The sequence below is a fragment of the Chiroxiphia lanceolata genome, chromosome 1 (assembly GCF_009829145.1).
Source record: "Chiroxiphia lanceolata isolate bChiLan1 chromosome 1, bChiLan1.pri, whole genome shotgun sequence".
Taxonomy (NCBI): domain Eukaryota; kingdom Metazoa; phylum Chordata; class Aves; order Passeriformes; family Pipridae; genus Chiroxiphia; species Chiroxiphia lanceolata.
The window spans coordinates 68,798,778-68,824,406 of NC_045637.1; the positions used below are offsets into that span (position 1 = coordinate 68,798,778).

General features: G+C 38.5%; 1 protein-coding gene across 3 annotated transcripts in view; it reads right to left on the bottom strand.

Moving 5' to 3' along the window:
• RPRD1A (regulation of nuclear pre-mRNA domain containing 1A) overlaps positions 1-23,601 on the bottom strand; it is a 44,649-nt gene extending 21,048 nt beyond the window's left edge. Inside the window, exons 1-7 of one of the 3 annotated variants that reach the window (XM_032688429.1) lie at positions 23,264-23,589; positions 13,787-13,916; positions 12,966-13,072; positions 12,789-12,883; positions 11,766-11,892; positions 11,492-11,667; positions 1,059-1,118 (exon numbers count right to left, since the gene is read on the bottom strand). In XM_032688429.1, the coding sequence (XP_032544320.1) occupies positions 1,083-1,118; positions 11,492-11,667; positions 11,766-11,892; positions 12,789-12,883; positions 12,966-13,072; positions 13,787-13,916; positions 23,264-23,414 (822 nt within the window). In that variant the 5' untranslated portion in view covers positions 23,415-23,589 and the 3' untranslated portion in view covers positions 1,059-1,082. Of the gene's footprint in view, positions 1-1,058; positions 1,119-8,518; positions 8,614-11,491; positions 11,668-11,765; positions 11,893-12,788; positions 12,884-12,965; positions 13,073-13,786; positions 13,917-23,263 lie in introns of those variants that run through there. The other 2 variants (XM_032688420.1, XM_032688414.1) reach the window with 2 other exon arrangements.
• Positions 23,602-25,629: the final 2,028 nt, after the last annotated feature.

Consider the following 25,629-nt stretch of genomic DNA (forward strand, 5'->3'; position numbering starts at 1 on the left):
TTAACAATACTTTATTTCATCAGAGTCCTTCTTTCCTCCACTAACTAAATTGTAACATACTTGTCTGCCTGTCACAGTACATTCCTCTCCTACCTATGCCCCTCAAAAATACTGTTCTCATTGACTTAAAAAAAAGTGATTTTTTCAGTTTGGTAGTGTCGAAGTGTGGAAAAACAAGTATCTAAAATTCTTTTTTGACACTTGGACAACAAAGTGTTTCAAATGTTTCCATTTAAATATGTACTATTTCATTTCAAATACTGAAGCTCTTCTTCAATTTCAAGAAGTTGTAACAGCAGATTTTTCTTCTTTTTCTTGATGGAAGGGTGTACTTTATTTGATAACTATATGTAGGGGGTTTTTTTAATTAATTGGAATTCATAATATATTTCTAAATTACCAACCCAGTGAGAATTTAGAAACTGCTGTGAGGTGAATTTCACAGACAAAGAAAATTAAACAAAGGTGCTTCTGTGAAAAGCAAAGAATTTAATACTGAATCAGGCAAGAAAGTAAAACAGCTAGTGATACTGGAGAGAACACCTAAAAACACTGGTACTTGAGACTGCTTTCAGAGAAATACTGTTTCAATTCTATTATCACATGCAAATATTTTACACCCGCAGTAGTACATTTATTCAAGATGAGGCAGCACAGTGGTACAAGAGCGTTCCATAAGTAATGATGCTATTTGACTCCTCTAAACCAAGAGCCAAATGTCCTAACTGCATCCCAGTTAGCCTAATTCTCCATCCCACAGTAACTCCCACCCAGTCTGCCCCCTCCAACTCTCCCCTTTCCATCTCAATATCCCTTGACATCTTCTACATTGCCCAACTACTGTCGCGGCAAAGAGCAGTGGAGGTTACAGCTCAGGATAGCAGACTCAGGGGAGAAGAGCTGCTGAAGCATTCCTTTATGCCCCTCTGCTATTTACGCATTCACAGAAGTAATTTTATCAAACTTTCAAGAACAACTGTTTCTCTGTCAAATGAAAGAACTGATACAACTGGCAGCACAACTGCAACAGTCAAATATCACAGGAAATCAGACAGTACCTGTAAGCCTTATATAAGAGCAATTCACTCCCCTCTTCTGCCAATTGCTGCCAGCACTACCTAAGAAATATTAGAAAAATGTTTTACACTCTCTAATCTGATAAAAAGTCAACTTAATGCACTTTTTATCTCAGAGATACATCTTCACACTATATAAATAAAAGTAAATTCCAAGACAACATAGAGTTCATTTACAGGATTTATACATCATCCTGTGTTGTTTCCCAGAATTCTGTTTCTCCTTATTTCCTTCAATTTTAGTCCACAGCATTCCAGACTTTGGCAGTAGAAAAACTTCACCAACTCCATACTAGACCAACAGAATATTCTTTTACTTTTGGCAGAACTGAAAAACACTACAACTGCTTCAGCCTGAATGCAGAAGTAAATGTACTCTGGCTGTTTCTTTGGTTTAGAATAAAACTCTAAGGCAAGTGTAAGGACCACTTTACACACTTATCAGGTGGTGCTGAGCACTCTTGTGACAAAAAGCTTCCATTTCTTCCCAGCTAAGAAATTAATTCTCAGCAAGCACAACAGATGTGGAATACATTGTTTCCTCACTGCTGCTAAAACAGCTCTCCCAATTGCTCTTACTGTTTCATTACACCCCCTCAGAATAACTAATCCATACAGCTTCAAAATGAGAGCTGGTGTTTCTGCATTGTCCTCAACCGTGTTTTAATCCACAGTTCCAAGCTGTTCTCCCTGCTCTGCAGACACATATACCATACCCTGCTCAGTCAGGGAAATCTAGGTATGAAGAAAATAATCCAGCTTCTAAAAAAACACATTTTGAAATAAGATGCTAGGAAGAAAAAAAAACAAAACAGCAAACAGCAGGCATGTGTCTAAACATATACATGAACATAAATCTCAGCTTCCAATCAGTGAAAGAATAAACACTTCTGCCAGGTACCTGCAGCACTGTGTGAAAGTTCTGGAGTTCCCCTACTCCTCTTTCCCCCTCAGCATTTTGATTCAGAGTACACACATTGTGTGTTTCAGTATGGAAGCAAGCCTACCAGATTGGCTTCTTTAGGAAAAAGGGCTATCATTTCTTCTTGGAGATCAATTTTCAGAATAAGGCCAGTATTAACTGAACTACAGGTGCTACTACATGAAAGGAAACATTACTCAAAATCCTGTTTTTAACCAGCAAGCTATAACAGAAAGATAAAGAGTTTTTACAAACTGGATTTATCAGCACAGCCCAGCTAAGAATTATGTTCCCTAACAGTTTTCATCTCTTCTCAGCTGGGGCTCTTGACCTACTGCTCCATGAAGAGGACTACTATTCTTTAAGCTTTTCAGGAATGACGAGTAGCTGATTAAAAACAAAAAAAAGGGCTGGATTTTATTTTTTGAAGTAAACTTCCCAGGTTTACTATGCTGAGTAAGACACTAGTTTAACTGTGATGCTTTTGATCTGTAAAATTCAGTTTCACGGAGTCCTACTGAAGAGTATTTATGCCCTCTATATTCATAGCCTTAGCTGAAGAGATGGAATTTGTCTGCAATAGTCACAGAACTGTGACTAGTTCAGGAGGACCATTACATAAGATCATAATGAATTTAAATTACGAAACAGAATTGCTTGGGTGCTTGATTAAAGAAACTCAACTATGAACTCCTTCATTTTGATTCACATGAACTCAAATCATTTTGACAACAAAATTACTAACACTAAAAATTATTCTTATGTCATGTAAGATTCATATGAATTCTTGAGTGTTCTTATTTCTTACTTTCTTATATTTTATTCAAAGTTGATGGACTCAATAATAGGCAAATTTCAATTCAAGCTCTGGATTTAAAAAAAAAAAAAAAAAAACAAAACCAAAAAAACCCCACCAAATAAACAAACAGAACCACATGGAAAGTACACTGTCCTTACATACTACAATGTTTTTGTCATATCACCTATACTTACTAATTAGTTTGCACCAGTTTGTTTTTTTACTTTGCCCTATGTTGACACTAAAACACAACTGATAACAATATGTAATTCATTAACAAGATCTGAAAATACTTGCCACCTCAAATGATTACTTAAGCTGATGAATTATTTTCCTAGGTAGATATGAGGACAGAGATAAATACAAGCACTCTACCCAAGATCTACAGTAAGCACACTGGATGCACATTTTCTTTAAATGCCATCTAACAAACAACTAGTTGCTGTCCACCTGAACACTGTTTCCTTCTATCCACAAAAGCATGAGTGTTTTTATGTTCTACATCAGATTTCACATAAATCACTTGCTCTGTATAACACTACAGTGGTTTTAAGTGAAAACATCAGAAGTCTGTCAGTGAGATAGAATGAAATTTGCTTTGTGTTGTTTCATTAAGGCTGAGAGAAAAAGCAAGCTGATATTCTAGTCATTTCTCTTCTTTCTGCTGCCGGAAATTCGTGGAAGCAATTCTCATCAGCTATTCCAACCTACCAGGCAAATCATTATCAGAAACACAGCAAAAAAATCTAAGTACTTGTAGAGGGCATAGTAAAGTGCAACTTGAGCATGGTGCTTGAACTTCATATAGAAGCTCATTAAACAAAAAAAAACATATTAAAGTTTCTAGATCTTAATGATGGCAGAAAAAATTTCCAATTATAACTTTTGAGTATCAGCCTAACAGCACAGGCCTTAATTAGGACACTATTTAAAGAGAACATTAAGTTCTCTTTTGAGTCACAGCTTTTGAGTCAGACACACTTATCTTCAAATACACATAAGCTTATTTTCCCATTAAATGAAACTATCAGGAGACATTAGCTAAAGCAACAGATTTTCATTAGGTTTGTTTACACAAGTCATCTCCAATTGTAGGGCAGAGCTTTCCAATACATTCCCTTCCCTCTTCCTTTCCATCCACAACATTCTTTTTGGAAACTAGACTACAGATGTTTCCTTTGTAACTCCTGAGAGAGAAAGTCCAATGTTTAGTCTGTGTAGTTACTACTTTCACCCCAGTGTGGTCTTATATTCCTATTTGGAGTTCACAGCTGCTTTAACAAATAATTCCAGAAGCAAGTTTCTAGCTGTGGGAGGCATACAGGCAGGGTTTACAGTTCTGCTAACTTTGTATTCACAACACAGATGAAAAAAAATTATTACAATTTAATAAGTCTAGCAACACAAACATCAGAATTTTAAAAAGTTGTAAACAGTAACAGTATCACTGCAGGAAATTAAGGCTTGCAGAAAAGGTGTAGTCTTAACTTGAAAAACCTCACTGCTACTACCAACACAAACAGGCACTATGGTTTCAGTATTTCTTAAATCCATTTCTTACATCCAGGTTTTCTTTTTCTTCCAGCAAACACCTGATCAAAGCAAAGGAAACATCTGCTGCAGGAAGCAGCACAAAGTCACTTGCCAATCTATAGCTGTCCTTCAAAAATTTAAGAAGTTCTAGACATAACACTGATTATTTCCTTTTCAATTTCCCAGCATCTCAGAGGTTTGCACAAGGTTTTACATACCTGCAAAACTTGTTCTTCTGAGGGTGACACAAACAGATCCATTCATTTTGGTTAGCAGTATGAAGTTTTTGGCTGGCAATAGCCAGGAACATTCTGTCTAAAAGCCTTGCAAACAACAGCAAGTCCTACTTAGGTAAGACCAGTATCTTCTCTCTGTATTTTTATAATGAGGAATTCAAAAGGTACCTCAAGGGTATTAAAGTACCTGGTATCTTGTGGTATCTTGTACTTTTTTTCCCCCTTTCAAATAAAAAGTAATAGGTAAGCTGCAGAGTGAAAATTAAAAACCCCCACCCTTCACAAATAATAAGGGTGAAATTGCTAAAAAAAAAAAAAAAAGTTGTAACATTTTTATTACCCTTTTTTAAAACCAGAGCATGTTCAAGGTGACAAGCAATGTTTAAAATGTGATGAACTGAAGCAGATATTATCCTTACTTTACAAGGATAAGCAAAGTACAACCTACAACCTGCCTTATCTTTTAGTAAAGCCAGGATTTATATTCAAATATCTGGCAAGGCAATTTAAAATGTGGAAGTCTTCAACTGTTTCTGCTGTTCTAAATTGATCTGTGATGTCTAATACTCTTTCAGGTACTGAAAACTGAGTAACTATGCACCATGGTATCTTAGCCTGCAACTGTTAAGTCACTATATGAAAAAGTTATATTTATTACTCAAGTACAGACAGGGTATAAGCTTGCTATGAGAAATGGGTCAAATAAGCATTATGCTCATAAAATGTGTACAACACAGGGTAATAAAATGCAGTGACCACTTGACTTTGCTTTGCTGTGTTTGATGTCCAGGCTGCTGTTCTCCATTCTAGTCCTGCAAATTACTGCTACAAAACTCTGCAACTGTATCTCCTACCACTGAAAAAAGTGCTCATGGAAACAAAGCAACCACATTTAAAAGATACACTATCTACCTGTCGAAATGCTTTGAAAGCCTATATTGCAGAAAAGAGATCCAACCTAGGTCTTATTTTAACTTCTAACCAAATAAACGTTAAGCAGAGATAAGTATTTCAGTGATCACTTAATTCTCCCCAGTCACCTTTGGTAGATAATCAAAACTACTGAGCTCACTGAAGTTTTGGGGTTTGGTTTTTCTAGAGTTTTCTTTGGTTGTTTTTTTTTTTTTTTAATAAACACAACCACCCCAATGACTCATATTCACTAAAGGACTTGCACTGTGCAACTCGACTTTAATAAAGCATTTACACTACACAAAGCCTCTACTGGCTATTCAAAGCCAACCTATGAGCAAGGGCTTTCAACCAACCTACACAAATATCTAAGCACAGGAGCCCGTTTCCAAAGCATATTCCATTTCGTAAAGGGTAGGATGGGGAGAGCTACGATGAAGAGAATTCATCGATTAGAGATCCTTAGCCTATATTTCCTTCCTGATTGTTAAGAGTTACATACATTTCTCTGAAAAACAATGCAAGTTACTTGAAACTGGGCCACAACAGAAAGAAAGTACTTATGGTGAAGGTCTCCTCCCTTTATTATAAAAAGAAGAGGTCTACAGTCACATTCCCCTCAGCACAAGAATATCTGAATTGACTCAAACACCTCTTTCTGTAGAAGTCGTAATCCACAAACTGGAAGCACTGCCAACTCAGCTTCAATTTTTGAAGCTGCAATCCTGAACAGAAATTAATGATTCATGTCAAGAGATCATATAACATGTTCTGTTTGGTACCACTATTTCCGTTGCCAAGCATGTGTCAGAAGATCTTAAATATTCAAAAGTCCTCATGAGTATAGATGAACCTTACTGCCCAATTCCTGCTACCTCCGAGCTACCAGTTCTGTAATGGTTGCACTGCTGGCAGCTCAGCTTTAACTCCAGATCAACTTGAGTCACTGTGCTGCTGCCACATTTATGGAGTTGTAGATCACCTACAATACTGCAAACTCTACCCCCTAACAAAGGGCAGTGTAGGACTCATGCTACAAATCAATTTTTGACTTCAACCAAAGCTCAGCACAACACTTTAGCTGCTCAGCTGCAAGGTTATGAAGAAATGAATTATTTGCAGTGGACTTGAAAAGTAGGAAGCATGATGGAATATATTACCCTAAGTAATCCGTCACTGAATGAAAAGAGCTGACATACAAAGGTTCTAGTGAAGTACAAGCGGTAAAAAGAAAAAAAAATAGCAAGGAAAGCACTACACCCTGTGATTACATTAAGGCCATGCTGGAGGGCAACAGCAGACAATAGTACCAATCCAGTCTTGTATTGTGAAACAAAACCTAAGGACAAGAGGCCTGTTATACCACTGCCATCCCTGAACTGTTTACTTAACATTTTTGCCTACACTTGGAACCATTAATTGTGAACCAAGCAGGAAAAAAATAAAAGGCCTTTGAGTCCAGAGCTACGGACAAGGGTGAATAACTTTTTCCTGTTTACCTTTAAAAATCCATGACAAAACCTTCAGGAAGACAAGTCAAACTATACTGAGCCATAAAGCTCAATAATATAATAAAAGTGTACTGAACATATAGTACTCTCTCAACATGCCAAGAAACCACACTTATAACCAGATGTGTGAGTGTAAGAGTATTGTATATACAGCTGTAGAAAATCAGGAATGCAAGACAGTGACATCATCAATAAAAGTGTCTTAATTAAATGCAAGCTGCTAAAACACAGTAGTGTTTTACTTCCCAGAGTAGTAGTTCCTCCATAAAAATTTGGATCTAGTGACAAGATATTCCCCAATTTTAAGTGGTAAGTTGACAGAAACAGTATGTGAGAAACTGGGTCATCCAGTATACACTAAGTGCAGCAATGCTTCGTTTTTCCATAATGTCAAAATGAATGTGAGAGGCTGTCTTGTTTTTCTAGAAAAAGGTTGCATGATCCCCTCCTCACACTTGTTAATGTCATGTAAGATTTCAGACTATCAGATCCTTTATTTGAAATGTAGTAAGAGACTATTTACCCTGTAATCAACCCGTGGAAGAGGCAAGAGCAAAGCAACATGAAAGAACAGTAAATCAAATACTTCTCTCATTCATTTCATTTTTAAGGCCATGTTAACCTCAGAACGTGTACAGGACAGTCTTATCAAAAGGACATGAACACACCTGGGTATCAATTTATGAATACCCAATTCTCTGTTCCTGTATAACAAACATAAAAAGCTCTTTTCATCAGCCTTCAGTGAGACCAAGAGACCAATCAACAATTCTGTTCAAAAAGTAGGGGATGGGCAGGGAGTTAGGATGGGTATACAAAAAAGGAAGCAAAGTGGGAACAGTCAACCCAAAAAGCAGAAAACTTGAAATGGTATTAGTGCTCAAAGTTTTCATAAAGAAATGGTTCCATAAAATTATTTCTGCAAAAATTTCCATTTTCTCTAATCAACAGAATCATATATAGCTAGAAATCCTAGACAGAGCTACAGTACTCTGAACCTTAAATATTTATACTAATCTAAAACTTACAAAAGTGAAGAGAAAATACTCTTTAAGATGATCTGAAATTTAAGGGGGGGTTCCAAAAGGGCGTAAGTGCAATTATAAAACACACATTCTCTGCTACCTAATAAAGTTTTTTATTGTGCTTGTGAAGGACAAGCCGTGCATTCATCACTTCTCATTTCTGATCATGTAAACCCAATAGCTAGAGTGTAAGTGAAAGTCTGAAAAAGTCTTGTTTTCACAGGTCTCTCCTTTCGGTAATGGCAGCTTCAATGCAAGTGACCCCCAAACTTCTCCATTGCAAATTTCGAATGATTTTATCAAAAGGATCTGGGAGTTTTAAGAACAATCACGTGAAAGATTTAGTCTTCAAGAAAAAGGAATGATACTGGATAAATATTTATCCATCTCAGGTATAAACTCAGTAATGTTTGTGAGAATATAGATGAAAATAGCAGAGGTTTGGTATGAGTAGTTACAGAAATCCTCCTCTTCAAGTTTTCAAAAACAACAGACAATACAAGATTTTGATTCTTAAATTTATTTTTAGCAGGATGTGTGTACTAATGGATGGTGACATCATTAGAAGATAGGTCCATGTTCACCACCTGCAACAGAAGCTAGAAAGACATTAAAGAAAACAATTTAAGAGTTAAAAATGACACTACTTACCCCAAACATACTTAGGAAAGTCACCTACTAAGCAGTACTGTTAGCTTTTGATGCAGACATGGTATTATTTATTTGTTACCAAAATCTCCTTTCAAGATTTAATGCATACATTACCTTGATTTTTATGTGAATCATGCACTTCTGTTTCAGAAATAACAATTAGAGAAACTCTCATTCTTAAAAAAACTACTCATAGAAAGATTGGTTATTCAAAATTACTTACCTGTAAATTGTCTTTAGAAGATAAAAGAGCTGCAAATTTAGGTCTAATGGTCCCATCTAAAGTTGAAAGTTAATGAGAATTCTCTGGAAATTCAAATTCTATCGCTGTTAAACCAGGTCAACAGCAAGTAACATCTCTAGATTCAACCAAGAATACATCCACTTGTTTCTTGCCATCCCTGGGTGTTTAACAAATCAGTAAGCCAGGGTCTCAGCATTATACTCACAGATTGGTGATACTAATTCAGGAAGAAATGAAGACTTGATATGTTACGACCCAGAGACCAAGTTATACTAAGAAAAATGTCAATAGCCAGAAGTCTAACAAAAGAAACAATCTTGTCTAGAACAAATTAATTTCATCAGAAATCACACTTGAGCAGTGAAACCTAGGAACACAGTTCAAGGAAATACATTCTCAAAGAATTAGGTGACAGGCCCCTTTCCCAGTGCTATTTCAAATGTGAAGCCAAGAAGCAAGGCTCAATTTAAGGTATGGAATTTCCCAAGACAGTAAAGACAGAGTCCTTGCTTCATCTCCATTTCTTAGGAACTAAAAACAAAACACAGGAGCTAAGTCAGGAGGCTCTGCAGACAGTATCATGAAAACATCCTGATCATAACATTTCAAAACATCAGAATGTTTATCAGCCTCCACTTCTCAAACCAAAAAGCACTAATGGTAGTGAGCATGAGGTCACTTCATTTATCTTAACACTAGCTTAGAAACTTCAGTGTAAGGTTGTTGTTCTTAACGATCTCTTGGCTCATCAGCCTTTATTAGTAACCTGGGTTGACACCATCTCAGCTCACAGTTCTTTATTAGTAATTCACATGTATACCACACTGATCAGCCTAAAAACATTCTTACAGTATCCTTCAACATCCTAGGACTTCATCTGTTTAAAACAGACTGCTACAGCTACTGAAGAGTGTCTCCCACTTTTTAAAGAAAGACCTCAAACTAGTCCAAAAAAGGAACTGTGCTGTATTAGAATGCAATTCTTTAGCAGTTCAAATAATTCAGCCAAGAAACCTGGTTTTAAGGACTAGGACAGCCCAGTAACATGCAACTCCTGTCTCTTACAATTATGAATTCTCTGATCTAGTAATACTGGGAAATTAAACTGGTTTATATTTGATGAAAACAACGAACAAGGGCAGAATCTGCTCACAGCTGCACTACCATTTGTGATTTCTTTTTAACTGAGCTCTCTTGTTTTCACAGAATTATAAATCTGTCTGAAACACCAAGTCACTGCCTTTTGAGCAACTCACTATCCCAGTGGTCTACTATACCTAAACAGGGAATAATTCCTGGTAGTGAGCTACAAAAACAAGTCAGTGTCTCTATACAACCAGTCCTTCACTGAAATTGGGTATTTGTCCTTCAAACCCACTACACACAGTCAGAGGGGAGGTAGGGTATGTGATGAAAAGCTTAAGGCTTCCTGTTCTTTAATCTTCCAGGTTCCATTATCCAGTTGGGTCAGTTGCTATTGCAATCAGAACTACTGTGATACCACCTATCTTACATGAAGTTGGTTGATATTCTTCCCACAGGATAAACACACAGTAAAGTTGACAGGAAGAACCTTCATCAATTGCTTTTCTGTGAGGCATAGAGGAAAGTAAGTAAGTCAGGAAATAAGAGTGGGAATGATACAACTGATCTGAATGATGACTTCAAATACATTGTGAACAGCATTTTCCTGAACAAAGGCAACACAAAATCTGAACTCAAGTTATAAAAAGGTAAAAAAAACCCATTAAGCAAAGAAAATGTTCCTGACAGGCCTGTATGATGAAATCTTAAGAGTAATTAATTTGGGCATCATATATGCATATGCTACAGTTACAGGGCACTGCAATTGTTTAGATATCTCCTCTTGAAAAATGATACAGCTTCAGTTTTATTACTGTAGTACTCAAGTTAGCCCTGGTAAGCAATTCATATAAAATTATGGACATATTCTAAATATGTGGGATGTTTAACAGGAGGCTTTACAGTATTACATGGTAGGAAAGGAAAACAGATGACTGGGAATAGTAAAGGACAGAATAACTTAGGGGATCATGCTCATAATGAGCTGCTGACTCTGCATCCTTCTTTTATTATGATCTGTCTGGTCCTAATGCTGCTAGTGCTGCTAACCAGCTGTATTAGAGGCTGTAGAGGCTAAAACTACATTTTACTAGGTTTAATGGATGCTTGAGTCTGGTTAAAAAGTTGTGCTGAAACCAATGATTAAATTCTTATCCTTTAGCAAATACATAACTAAGATTTACAACAATGAATGAAAGGAGCATGAAAAAAAATTGTGAGACATTACGTTTGTAACACTCAGGGTAAGAGTTTTTATCTGCACTACTAAAACTAAGTCTGTACATATAACAAAGACTGAATAGCTAAAAAACCAAAGAGCTGGTTTAACAGGTTTAGAGCACTGGAATCAAACAAAATGTTAATAATGTGCTGGAAGCAAAGATGTAAGAGTGGCAATTAAATATTTATCTTTGGAGATAACAGTTTTTTAGGCCAACTAAAAACATTTACAAGAACAAGCTTTAGTGAAGAATGGACTAAAACAAAACATTACGCACTTCCAGCTTATGTTCTTTCTCTGCAAGGAATTCTTTTTGACATCGGAGAAAGTCTGATAACATTCGAGTCAGCTGTTTTCTATCATCTATTTCAGCTGCCAACCTGCCATTGTAATCCGCCAGCAACATACATGCATCATCTACCATTTTGGAAAGTTGCTCTCCAGATTCCTTATCTAAAAAGCAAGCAGAGAAAAACAAGTAAAGTGTGATTTCATCACACATCGTTAAGTTCTCAGAACAGCATTTTGGTTACTGGGTCCCCAACCCTCACCTGTTATTCTGTCTAACAGGGACACATCTTGGACCTCTATAGGCAGCGAGGCTATTCTCTGATGAACTGCTGCATCCCCAGAGGCAGCATTTTCTAGTTCTTGTAATGCTCTAATGAGATCTGTGGTCTGAAAAAAGCATGCAAGATGGAGAACTACTTTAAGTAAACAGATCCTAGAACAAAACAGTATCTTACAATAAGCTTTTGGAATTGATTTGATGGCAATTTCAACAGCATTTACAGCATCAGCTTTTAGATGGAAAACAAAACCAAACCTTTCATTCTCAGGATAATATTGCAGCGTTCCCAGTATTAAAGGTCACCTTCCTCCAACAGATTTTTTTCATTTAAATTCTTGGTATATAAGGATTACTTATACATCTTTTATTTTTGACAGTGAATATTTTACAATATCTTTCATTTTAGTATAGATTTTTAACATTATCTTTCGTGTCATTTTGCTTCACTATTACATCAGACCAGATCAGTGTGCTTCTTTTGCAAGTAGAGCTCATGTGATTATTTGAGGACAGTCATTCCTGACCATAACAAAAAGCCTTTTGAGATAGGGCAATACCATAATAAAAAACCCGCAAGAATTAGGAAAGCTATAACAGTGCAAGGTAGACAATTTTTCCCAACCATCATGATTGCAACTCTGAGAAATATTTTACTGATAAATCCATAACAATCTTACTCTAATACATGGGTTACTCATTACTACCCTGGAAACTGAATGACAACCCAAAACACTGTAGAAACTACTGCTGAAATCCTGATGTGAGCAAAGCTGGACATACAGTTAATACATTCAGGTTTAGCGTCAAATGACTAAAGTTACAACATACTTGTAACCTGAAATACTGTGAAAAGTTTTTGCACAGAAAGAGTACCTTTGTTTAAGGTACTGTTAAACAGAAAAACTGTTAAAAAGAAAAACAGAGATCATTCAAAACCAGGAGTAACTGAAAAATTCTGCATGAAATCATATGTAAATACAGAATTTTATAAACATGTTTTTACCTGAGGAGGGTCAGTGGGAGAACTTCTAGGTGAACAGTTATTTTCATCAACTTTTATCTGTTCATACGTGCGCTTCCTCCCCTTTCTGTCTCCGTCTAAATGAAAACAAACAGAGCAGTCAGGGAAATAGTATTTCAAAGAAGAGACTGAACCTTGATACACACACAAAATACTTACATAAAGCTTGCCTAAGTTGTTCTAATACATCATTTTCATAAACAGACCTTTCTTCCCAGATAGACAGCACTCGGCCAAGGTGTTTCTTACAACTCTCATCAGACTCACTGTTACAGGGGAAAAAAGCAAGCATCAGCACTAGGTAGAAGTACAGTGCTGCTACATGATTATTTTTCACAGAAGAACCTTCACATACCTTAGCAATATCCAAGTATCAGAAGTCAAATAATCTCAGAAAATAACAAAATCACATTTTAAAGAAAAAAAAGCAAATGCCGGTTCATAGTGTCTTAGCAAGCACATAAATAAAAAAGGGCCAATGCCCAACTCCCTGTTTTCTTGCTCAACCCATAAATCTGTAGGTCTGTAACCCTATTATACAAACACTGCAAATAGGTTTGTGTTGCTTCAACAGCTGTGTATCATTGTGAAAATAATCCTGTATCAAGACTCTAGCTTCCTCATGCGATGAGATTAATGGCTGCTGGGGAAAAACAAATCATGAAACACCAGCAATGAAAAATATCAAACTGTTGCAGCACATACACACAAACTGAAAGCAAGTCTTAGTTTCAGGAATAGCTGACAGCTTTCCAAAGCAGAACGGACTGAATGCTGATGAATTGACTATGAAACTTCATCCAACAGCATTAAGACTCTCCAAGATCAAAAGAACACCGAATAAATTAAATTAACAAGACCTCAAGTACAGAAATAGCACACAAAGACTAGCTGGGCCAGAAGAGACCAACTGAGGACTTCTCTAAATCCCCCTCAAACACAGTATGAAGAAGGACACTGCACATACAAGTTTACTGTACCTTGAAACATGCTTAAAAGCCTCCACTATTACTGGAGCAAAGTCTTTTGTAAATTCTGGTCCTTTTCTTTTGCTGTTCTGTATGACATCATTGGCCAAGTACAGGAATGTCAGCTTCCTATTTGGTTTTGCTAATAAAAAGAATAATAAAGAATAATTAGAAATTTTATTTCCTTTAACTAATACCTACTTATCCACATTTATACCAAATACAAACACCCACCTCCAGACCTCCTCCACTCTGAAATAAAAGATGTTTTTTTCTCTTTTCATTACTGCTTACAACCATTTCACATTTACAGCATTTTCATGTGAAAAGACTCCAGTCACCCATTGCGTTCTCTCTCTTCTGCTCTCTTTGTACAAATTCCTCTTCCTTCATAGTATGAAAACTTCCCTTTAGCATCATCTTTGAAAACAAACAGGAAAAACCCCAGAAATTCCAAAGTGTCCTTCAGACCCCAACTATTCTCAGGTGTTTTCCTGAGTCTTATGAGATTTGTCTGTTAGGTAGCCCTCGTGGATTTCTTCAGCTTTCCTTTGAGCCTGCACAAATTTCTTACACTCATGAAGTCCTCTCACAAGTCAATTCACAGATCCACAGTCATTCATTCCTGTGAAGAACCTCCTCCTTTTCAGTCTGAATTTCATCAGTCTTACATACCCACTTCTCATTCTCGCATTTGAGCAAACTGAACAGTCAACCCCTAGTCAGTCTCCTTGTTATCACTGTGATACTTTCCTCCCTCATCTCCTAATTGTTAAAATACTCACATGCTGGTAGCTGTAACATCAAGAAAACATTCAAAAACCACTTTCAGGCTCCTTGGTGTATCCCTTCTCCAAGCATCTTAAGTATTCTACCTCCTCTCCATTAATGTGCAATAGATTACAAGCTTGCAATTTACAAGCAATTTACAATTGCTTTTGAAAATCTATTCCATGGTTTTTAAGTGTTCCTACCTGGGTGTTTTCATTTACAATCATACTTCATCTAATCTTCAGTAGTCTACAAGTCTATAACTCTTATTGTAACACTTCTATCCTTGGTTAACACCAGAATATCATTACCACTACATAGTCTCAGTACGTACACTTTGATTTTAAAAAGAGGTTTCTTTTGAAAGACAAGGTTTTTCTGCCCTCTCAACTGTAGTAAAGCCAGTCTAGGATTTCCTATAATTCATGCTTAGTCCACAATGTGATTTGATTTTGTTAATTTCTACTCCAGCCTCTCAAAAATGCAGAACCACCACCCTCACATACAAAGAGAAAATTCATTGTTGATATGCTTTCACTCCAGTGAAATGTTTTTGAGAATAAATTTTGCACTACAGAAAGACTCTTCTGAGGGATTTCTCCTTCAAGTACTGAATTTTTCCCATCCTCTTGGACAGACATATCTAACAAGTTGAGAGTTCTGGACTAAGTGGGGGAAAAAAACCCCTCTGTTAAACGTAAAAAGCACACCTACCTCCTACAATCAAGGCAAACTAAAGAGTGGTAAAAAAAAGAATTAGCTTGGAAGTGCTGGACACAAGGTGGATCTATTAAAAGTCTACTGCAAACACTGAAGTCACTATAGGAAATAAATTTGTGACAAAATCTGGCTAATCTAAAATGTAGATTTTATAAACTTATGCTACTCAATTTCTATATTAAAACCTGACTGATGATACAACACCACATCTCCTACCTAGGTTTCAGGTAAATCAAAGTTCTGACATAGAGAAAGCTTTGAATTATTCAAAGAGAGAATCTTAGAAAACACATATTGTCTCACAGGCATACCAAAACAGTAACGAGCACTTACCAAAGATGACCCTGCACCCCTCCCCATTTCTTAAATAAGCCCAGAATTATGACCCAAAATCTAATGAAGCCACTCCCCATACTATATCCTCTGGAACTGCATGCAAGATAGGTCCTTGTCCGTCCATTTTACAGAAAAAAAAAATGATGTTAAAATGCTCAGTGATGTAACTAATTTGTGACAAATCTTATCTTTCCAACATAAGCCAAATCAACTGGGCTGGCAAAGACAGGAGATGCACGCACAGTGCCATGAAATCAGGTAGTGCTGATTCTCACAAAACCTAGACTTGATCTATTCACTGCAGTAAACAGATCCATATATCAGGTTTGGAAGCCCTTGAAAACCCAGAAACTCACTTTCAGGTTTATTTCACCTAGTACTACCTTTTCAGCTTGCTATTACAATTCAACATAAACAAAGCTGCATATAATGAACAAAAATCCTAAACCCACTATTAAGCTAACTGTGGCTTTGGTTAAAAGTTCAATCAATACTGTACCCTTATGTTCACAAAGACAATTGTGAAATAAAATTGAATCCCTCTTGCTGTAAGAATGTGGTGCACAAAATTCCAATGCTGAAAGTTATGCCTAGTCTTGAGAATGGTTTCCTTTCATTTCACAAATCTTCAAGACTTACATACTGATCTACTAGTAACCTGCCTTACCCACGAGACCGAAGTACAATGTAACCTCTGGCAACTGAAGCTGACAAATTTGAGCTGAAAAGCATTCTACTATGACTGTAAATTAACTATTGAAGTCTGAAATACAAAACTGAATTCAGGACCATACAGATCTGTTCTGGAAAAAAATTATGTTAAAAGCATCTTTCTTCACTCGTAGTGACACGAACTTTGCAGTCCAGGGCTTTGATAAATCTCAGAATAACAAAATGGATCAAATGGATTATTTTAAGTGTCCTCAACACGTGGCAAGGCTATTAGCAAAAGCATTCCTACTGTGAGAAGAAAATGAAGGGGAAAAAACATAAGAACTTAGGTTGAAGAAGGATCTGTAAGGCACATGCTGCCAGAGTGTACAGTGTTATAAGTACCTCTGGTACACTAACAGTACAGTGAGCTAACACAAAACTTCTGAGAAATCATCCACATTGGACTGAGTCATCTTTTCAGAAGATTTGTGCAGCGTTCACATAACTCCTCTGCTTGTTTCAGTTAGATTTACCATTTAGTCACCAAAGTAGGTCCCTGAAGCACTGTATTCTGAAATATTTTAACATGTCAACAGTGCTGGTTGGTGTAAGAGCCATATTAAGCAGATTATTCTGATTATAAAGCATCCACAATGACACTAAGTGGGATCTGCATCTTGCAAATGAAACTATGTCCGAAAAATGTATCTGACATGTTTAAATGCCAATGAATATCCTTCAGATATTAATGATATTTCACCTACAATTGGCATACTGAGGCATCCAAGTGGAAACTACATTATTAAGTCTTAGTTTTTGGCAAGCCATGCTTCTTAGGAAAGCATACCTGGGTACGCCTGGTTCTTTGCCAGTTCAATATAGATGCCCTGACATTATATGCTTTAGTCCATAACACTTAAGAGAACTCCTAACACTGATAAGACACCATTTTAGTGCAAGAAACTAGTATTTTACCTTGAAAGGCAATAAGATGGTCATTTTTACTGAGGTTAGCTTTGGCAATCAAAGGCAGCATAATCACCTATATTTGTCTTCTCCAGGTTTACCTCCTGATTTGAAATTGAGCTCTCATGAAGATTGCTAGTAACGTGCCCATTAGTTTCATGCTGTTCTACACCTCTTCCCCAGAACCAAGAGTTATTTGCCATCTTAGATAAAACTATAGAAAAACACCCAAGCATAAGAGATTTCACTCACATCCCACTTCAACTGTATAGATTGACTGAGCCATCTGAAAATGTTACATCAGGCTTTAAGGTTCTACAGGCCAGCTTTGCTACATCGACTGACCTTGAAAGAAAATACCATCTAACAAGAGGTTTTGAGACAATAAGCTTCAGTATATTAAAATCCCACAACAGTTATCAGGACTAAACAGTTTATTTAGCCCACTAAAGTTATGTAATATGGATTCAAATAAAGACTTGGCTCAATAGCTTTAGAATTACTTTAGTCTACATACATGCAGGAGAGTGTCATCACTTCTAGAATCTCTAGGACACTTCCTGTCTCATAGCACGTTTCACACCTTTGCAAGAGGAGTTCACAACATCTCTGTAAACACTCGACAAGCTTTCAAGCTTTTCATTACACAACCAAACATCTTCAGGTCAAGCAGCACTGAAGCTTGAGGGCAAGATTACTGATTCTTCACACTGAGGAGAGCTAACCTGAGTTTTTATGCAAGCTGATGAAGTGCAGCATTTTTTGTAACATGACTGTAAAAAGCCACTTGAGAGGCTGCCACCAGAAAGGACAATTTAAAGATAACATAATCCATAAAAGGCACACTGTACAATGAGCACTTAAAATTCATTAACCTTCTTTTAAGAAAAAGTTAAACTAAGTGTTCAACATTGCACAGTCACCTGATTCTCCTGGTGAATTTTACCAAGGTTTGATAACTGCTGTGTTTTCTTTTCAAAGAAGGGAATGGGATTGCCCACTTGGATTGACAGTCCAAGTACTTTGACTTTGACTTTGGAGGCCAATAACAAAGAGAACACAGCATACAGACATTTCTGGGAAAAAGGCCATCAGCATCAAATTACCAGGGGATGCAGAAAGCTGGTCACAGACCAAGGAAACCATTCCAACATAATTACTCTGCAGAAGCTTCCCACTGCACTTGGTGTATCTTGAATTACCTGAACACATGAAACAAAACAATTTCTTTCATTGGCTCGCCTGGCTAGTACAATGCCAAGATGGATATGAATTAACAGCAACAACAGTTTCAGGACAAGAAAAAGACATTACATTTAAGTATTCAGAATCAGAATGGTAAAAGACAGGCAGGTACAGGCAAAATATGAGTTCTCGACATACAGCACTAAGTAAATACATATTTGGACTACGCTATCCAAATATAACTATTTTAAATAGTTATACTCTTATATTGCTACTCTGTTGCTCCTAACTGTAGGTCATTTTTTAAATCATGTGTGTAGCAAATAGGTTTCTCTAACCTGACTCAATTACTCCAATTCACCTAAAGTTTTGCCTGTTATTTGATGATCTCCAAACCTTTTGGCATAGATGAGAAAATTCACATGGATAAGCAGGAAGGCACCCACAAGCACCTCTGTCTTAAGTATTCTTACTGGCCTCCTCAAGAACACCTACTAACCAGCCAAGTCAGGAAGCCACAGTTTTCTTTCTTTTAATTAAAACAGAATCTATTTATTCTCTCACATGGGCCAATGACACTATAGCCCCATTAAGTAAAATAACCTTACAATCACCAGTACAGAAAGATTCCTTCTGGCAGAAAAAGCTACACAACATAGTATAGAAAATAATTGCAAATCAGGAACTTATTTCCTGTGATCTACTTCCCATCTGCAAGGCAATATACTGCAATCAGTTTTGGCTGTAGTTGTGCTTCAAAGCAGTTGACTTGAGTATCAGAGTAATTCAAATGCAATACAACTTTCAAATCTGCTTTCAGTGTTGCTAGGTCTTCTCAATTTGCCTACTAAAATCCTCTATCTTCCAAATTTCAGCAGCTGCCACAACAGCCACTAGCTTCAGGAAAACATATTGCATCAGTGCCAACAGCTATACTGAGTGAGGACCCAAACACCAGCATATGTCCCAGTAGCAGAAGTTGCAGACAAACAACTACAAATAAGCAAAGAATAATAGCTTCTCATACCACTGAATGACTTCAACACCACAAAACAAACAAACAAAAAAAAAAAAAAAAAAAAAAAAAAAAGGCATATTAACTGGAACAGCAGGTATGGAACAGCAGGTAAACTGTCAGAGTCCAGCACTAAAAAATACATCCATCCCTCTGTAGTAGCCCAGATGTACTTACACAGTTGTGGCTGTCTTAACCCAGATAAGCTGTGCAGGGAAGAGTGATCAGTGTGACACGGGTGGGGTGACAGATGACAGCCAAAACAAGCGGGCAAGTGATTAAGGGGGGTGGGGGATGATCAGCATCAGTTTCTGAGGCTGACTAATCAATGAGATGCCATGTCAGGTTCTGAGGAAACAGATACTTGAATCTGAAACTAGGTTTAAAGACACAACACGACAACGTCCTGTGCAGAGCCAAGAGCTGGACTTGATGATCCTTGTGGGTCCCTTCCAACTCAGAATATTCTGTGATTATTAAAATATCATTAGGACATAAATACCTAACAAGTGACAGAGCTGGACCTGGAAAACCTAACAGAAAATGAGATGACAAGAAAAGATTATTACAGACAACTAACTGGAACTTAAAATAACAACTCCTATATAACAAACTTTTAGCAAGTTTGGCGTTTGTTTTGCTTTGAAAAAGAATTCATTTTAACCCAGTATTGCAAATTGCACACTGAGCCTCCTGAACAAGCACTTATTGTTCACCCTTGAAGGCTGATGCTTTGAATTATGGAACTGAAATTTTTCATTTCAAAATAAAACATACAAACAAGTAAAAAATCCCTACCGTTTCAGAGAATCCTGAAACTAGGCAGCAAGAGATGCATGCAAGAGAACATACCTGATTTGCAAGTAAAAAACAATTCTCAACAGACTCCATCTCAGAAAAGCCTATTCAAAGGTGTTCCTAGGGGTTTTCCCAGCAGCCACTTAACTGACTGCAGGTTTACACAACAAATTTTTATGTATTATACCACTACTCAGTTTAAAAAAAAACACCCAGTAAGTTATTCCCTTTATGGATACACAAAATTACATAGTTTAAATGGGCCCACCAGTTGCATTTTGGGAATGACTGATGTATTCACATTACAAGTTAATTAATTAGTACTACTTAACTCCTTAACTACTGAAAAAGCTTATGACTACCAAGTAATTAACTATTTAACTTCAAGTGTTACATTTCACATACATCTGAAATCTAGCCAAAGCAGGATCATTTTCCTCAGTACAAACTTTAAAAGAAAACCTGTACATGAAGGTGTATGGAACCGATGATCTCTAGATATGCCAGAATACGAGACCTGACTAGTATCAATTAAGCCAAGTAAACAGAAGGGCACTAAGACTTCATGTTGTGTAAATTATTTGCGCATTTGAAAAGCTGCCTCTTCACCTCTACTCCAACTATTTTAAAAATAAAAGAATCAGAACCAAACATTTAAGAACAAAAGAGCTCCGATCTTAGCACTCGTTTTCATGTATCACTAGAGACATGTTCAGAAAAGCTCGTGCAAGCTCATCTGACTCAAGTGATGTTTTACCAAAACTGAAAGCATCCAGAAAAAATGTAACATCACACTATACTGTGTTCAACCTAGTTAGTTATACCACATTCCATAAGCCCGAAAGGGAGTAAGCTGGAAGATAGGGGTGACAATAGATATACAATGAAAGGAAATAAAATTTAGAAAGGTAAGATTCAATTTTCAATTCCAGTACACTGCTGGCTAGCAATAGCAGCTGACAATGCCAGTAATTTTTGTGTCCGTAGTCTCCAAATAGAGGTAATTTTCCTCTCAAGTAGGAGAGGAATCATGTTTATACAGCTTGGATGGAAGGCAAGTCAGGAGCCTTAAACTTACTCTGTTTACAGCCTCATTGCTAGCATTCTGCTTTGTGGTGTTTATGCACCTCACTTCACCACAGTACACTGGTTTTCCTTCCCATCCTCCACGTGCTGTCCGCTTAGATCACTACACCCACCCTGTGGAGATTAGGGACTATATTGCAATTCTGTGATGCAATTAGCAAAAAGTTAATATTGGGTGAATGCAAGCTAACATTTTTGAAACTCAGTACTGTTATCAGAGATGAAAAACTAAAATACATCCTGTGTATATTAACTACGCCAGCTTCAAAAGTTGGACAACAGCTTCAACAAACTCAAGACAAAACCAATTATGGCAGCTACGCTCATCCAAAGCTCAAAACAGGCTTAGAAGTGGAAGTCAGACATTGAAAGCTGAGAAAAAGCAAAGCATTCCTCTGACTTCTTAAAAGGACGGTTATCCTTGCCTCTCAATGCCACCTTCAGACACATAGACCGTGTTTCAAAGACTTCATTTCTCCAATTAGTCAAACAGCACAACAGGAAAATTAAGGTTAAGGACTGACCATTAACATCTTCCACTATTATGTAGTAGTATTGTGCACATTAATTAAGATGAGCAACCAAAACTCTGACTCTATTTCAATTAAAGATGCCTTTCTGGTATCATACATCACCTCAAACATTCAAGTTGTTTGATTAGAAGGCCCAGAAATGTGAAATGTTTCAGACACAGATGGGAGATCCATTAATTTGTTCCAGGAACAAGAAAGCAAGTTTGCAACTAACATATAGTGAAAATGCATTTATTTCATAAGATGAAATATGTCAAGTAAGCCTTTCTTAGGGCAATGGTAAAAAAGAATTCAACTCTTGCCTGAAAGTTCAAAACATCACACTTCTCACAAAAAGAGTATTTAAAAAAACCCAACACAGTGGCCATGTTACATGAAACTCAGTGGTTCCTCTTTCATAAGTCCTGTCATGGCTTAGTGCTATTTTTCCTCTCCACTTGAAAGCCTAGTCTTCTACTTTTTCCATTAAAGATCCACATAATAGCGAGGCTCCAAAAGAAGCTATTGGAAGACAGCAACATTTCCTAGAGCAAAGCAGAGTTCTATCGAGTGAGTTTTAATTTCTTAAATGAATTAATTTAAGATCAAGTTATTTTCCAGTCACATCAAATAAACCTTCACATGCCATTTCTCCTTTTCAGTCCCTGAACCACTATCTATAGCTGCAAGTTCCTTCCTGTTAAAAAGAAAGCCACATAAGCATTTAAGTCTGCACACTTAACATAGCTAAAGAAACATATATTTTTATTGTTATTCTAACACTGGTAGTAGCCATCTGGCAAAAATAGGAAGTAAAAACCACTTTGGACACATTAAATTGCTCTTCCTCCAGAGTATTCCCATCCTCAGCTGCCCTACAAGAACAGTTTCTGGCATGAGTGGACAAGAAATTCAAATAGTATTACAGCTAACAACCATCACCAGAGATGATGAAAGACAATACCTAAAAGGCTCCGCCTTGGAAGACCTGTAATTACCTGTATTAATAACAAAAAACCCAAATCCCGTCCCTCCTGTTTCCCACCTTCCTCTCTCCTTTCACAAGAAAAAAAGGGAGGCAAAACACGAGGGGCAGCCTCCTCAGAGGCATCTCGCTGAGGGAGGAAGGGATAATGGGAGGGAAAAGACAGGAGAGAGGGGAGTAGAGGGGAAAAAGAGGGAGGAGAAGCACCTCCCAGCCCACGGTCATCAAAAAAAACGAGACCTGGGGCTGAACCCTGGCCCCCAGTAGCTCCACTCTCCCCAGCGCTGGAGCCCACCCTCCCCCTCTCCCTGCCATCCACAGGCCGGGCATCCCCGCCGCCATCCCCCTGCTTCCGCCGCCGCACACACCGCAGGGGGGGCCGCCACCTTCACCACCTCCTCCTGCCCCGGACCCGCCGGCCCTGGGGCGCCCCGGCGGGGCCCAGCCGGCCCCGGCCTCACCTTTGCGCAGCTCCCGCTCCCACACGCTGACGATGAGCGCCGAGTGCTTGCGGTGGTGGATGAGCCACAGGCTCAGGGTCTGCACACTCTGCTGCGAGTTGCTCAGCTCCGACAGCTTCCGCTCCAGCGCCGCCTCCGAGAACGCCGACATCGCTGCGCCGCGCTGGGCCCCGCAGCCCCGTCCCGTCCCGGCAGGGCCTCGCTCAGTCCCCGCCTCTCGGGTCCGGCGGGGGAGGAGCCGCCAGGCAATTCCCGGCCCTTTCCGTCCCGCCGGCAGCGCCGGGCGCCAACAAAATGGCGGCGGCCCAAACCCGCGGGGAGCCGCGCGGCCCCGCCCCCCGCCCTCACTTCCGCCGAGCCCGAGCGGGAGGGCGGTGCTGGCGGGGGCCGGCCGTGGTTGGGGCGGAACGGGAGGGGACGCGGTGGGATCCATCCCATCCCCAGTGGATCCGTGCGTACTGTGCCCTGGGAAACAACATAAAGACGCACATGCAAATAAGCCCCCCCCCCCCCCCCCCCCCCCCCAAGGCAAACCCTCAAGGCCGGTTTCTTTCACAGAACAGGTTAAGAATCACAAGATGGTTAGGGTTGGAAGGGATCTCTGGAGATCATCCAGGCCAACCCCCCTGCCAAGGCAGGGTCGCCCGGAGCAGGTGACACAGAAACGCGTCCTAGTGGATTTGGAGTGTCTCCAGAGAGGGAGACTCCACAGCCTCTCCGGGCAGCCTGTTCCAATGTTCAGTCACCCTCACAATAAAGTTCTTCCTCATATTCAAGTGGAACTTCGCATGAATCAGTTTCTGCCCCTCACCTTTTGTTCTATTGCTCAGCACCACTGAGAAGAACCTGACTCTATCATCTTGACACCATCCCTTCAGATACTTACAGACATTGATGAGGTCCTCTCTCAGTTGCCTCTTTTCGATGCTGAACACGCAAAGCTCCCTCAGCCTTTCCTCATAAAGGGAACCTTTATCATCTTCATAACCCTCCACTGGACCTGCTCCAGGAGCTCCATATCTCTGTTATCCTGGGGAGCCCAGAACTGGACACAATACTCCAGATGTGGCCTCACTAGGGCTGAGTAGAGGGGTAGGATCCCTTCCCTCGACCTGCTGGCAATGCTCTTACTGATGCACCCCAGGATACCACTGGCCTTCTTGGCCCGCAGAGCACACAGCTGGCTCATGGACACCTTGTTGTCCACCAGGACCCCCAGGTCCTTCTCTGCAGAGCTGCTTTCCAGTAGGTCAGCCCTCAGCCTGTACTGCCTGAGGTTATTCTTCCCCACCTCTGCCCACCTCTCCAGCTTGTTGAGGTCCTTCTGAAGCAGTGCAGAGCATCCTAGGGTATCAACCATTCTTCCCAGCCTTTATTTTTTAAAAATTTATTAAGTTTTCTCCCTATTTCATGTCTGACATTCAGAGAAGGTGTGCCAGAGGACTGGTTTTAGACACTTTTCCTAATATTTGTTCCTAGTGAAACCTTCCCTTTAAACATAAATCTTTGATGAGGGCGAGGTGGGAGTGTTAGGATGTCTTAATGTGAATTCTATTTACAAAATCATCTGTAGCACGAGTGATTTGGGGGGAACTAGAAAGGATTCTGCAAAAATGCTTTTGACAGAGAAATTTAAGAGAGAAACTGCACAGATCCCTACAGAGTCACTTATACAGTGCCTTTTTATCATCATGAATGAAAGAACCTGTAACATACTGCTGTTTTTGCTATGTACAGCAGAGGACACTCTGGTATTAAGTAGAATTGGCCAGTGAAGTAAAATTAAGACAGAACTAGCTAACATAGATACACCCATTAAAAAAGTGAAATATGAATGGTACTCTAGTAACCGACATCCAAATACCAGGTTTTGGAGGTATATATATATATATATATATATATATTCTGGTGTTAGCAGGAGAAACCTGTGGGCAACTATGGAAAAAGAAATATTTCTCTCATGTACAAGACTAGGCTATAAAGTAAATAGCACCAAACAGTAAAATTTACATGTTAAAGTGACAAAAATAAAAAGGAAGAAAAGGCAGGAAATTGGTAGAGAATTTTAGTAATATTTGTAGAAATTTGAATTCCAAGAGATCTTTTATGTGTTATATACTGTAAAATACACTATACAGCAAAATAGAGATTTCACTTTTAAAAATTTGCAGTAATGTTTACATCAGTAACCTAATTTAAAATCTATGCTTTATCAAGTAGTGAATGGAAATTTACCATGAGACTTACTCAAAGCAAAGTGACTCCCAGAGAGGAAGTATTGCACCATGAAGGGTTCATTTGTTGCAGAGCTTGGAAAACCTCAGTATTCATTCCAAAACAATTTATATATTAGTCACCTGCCTTTA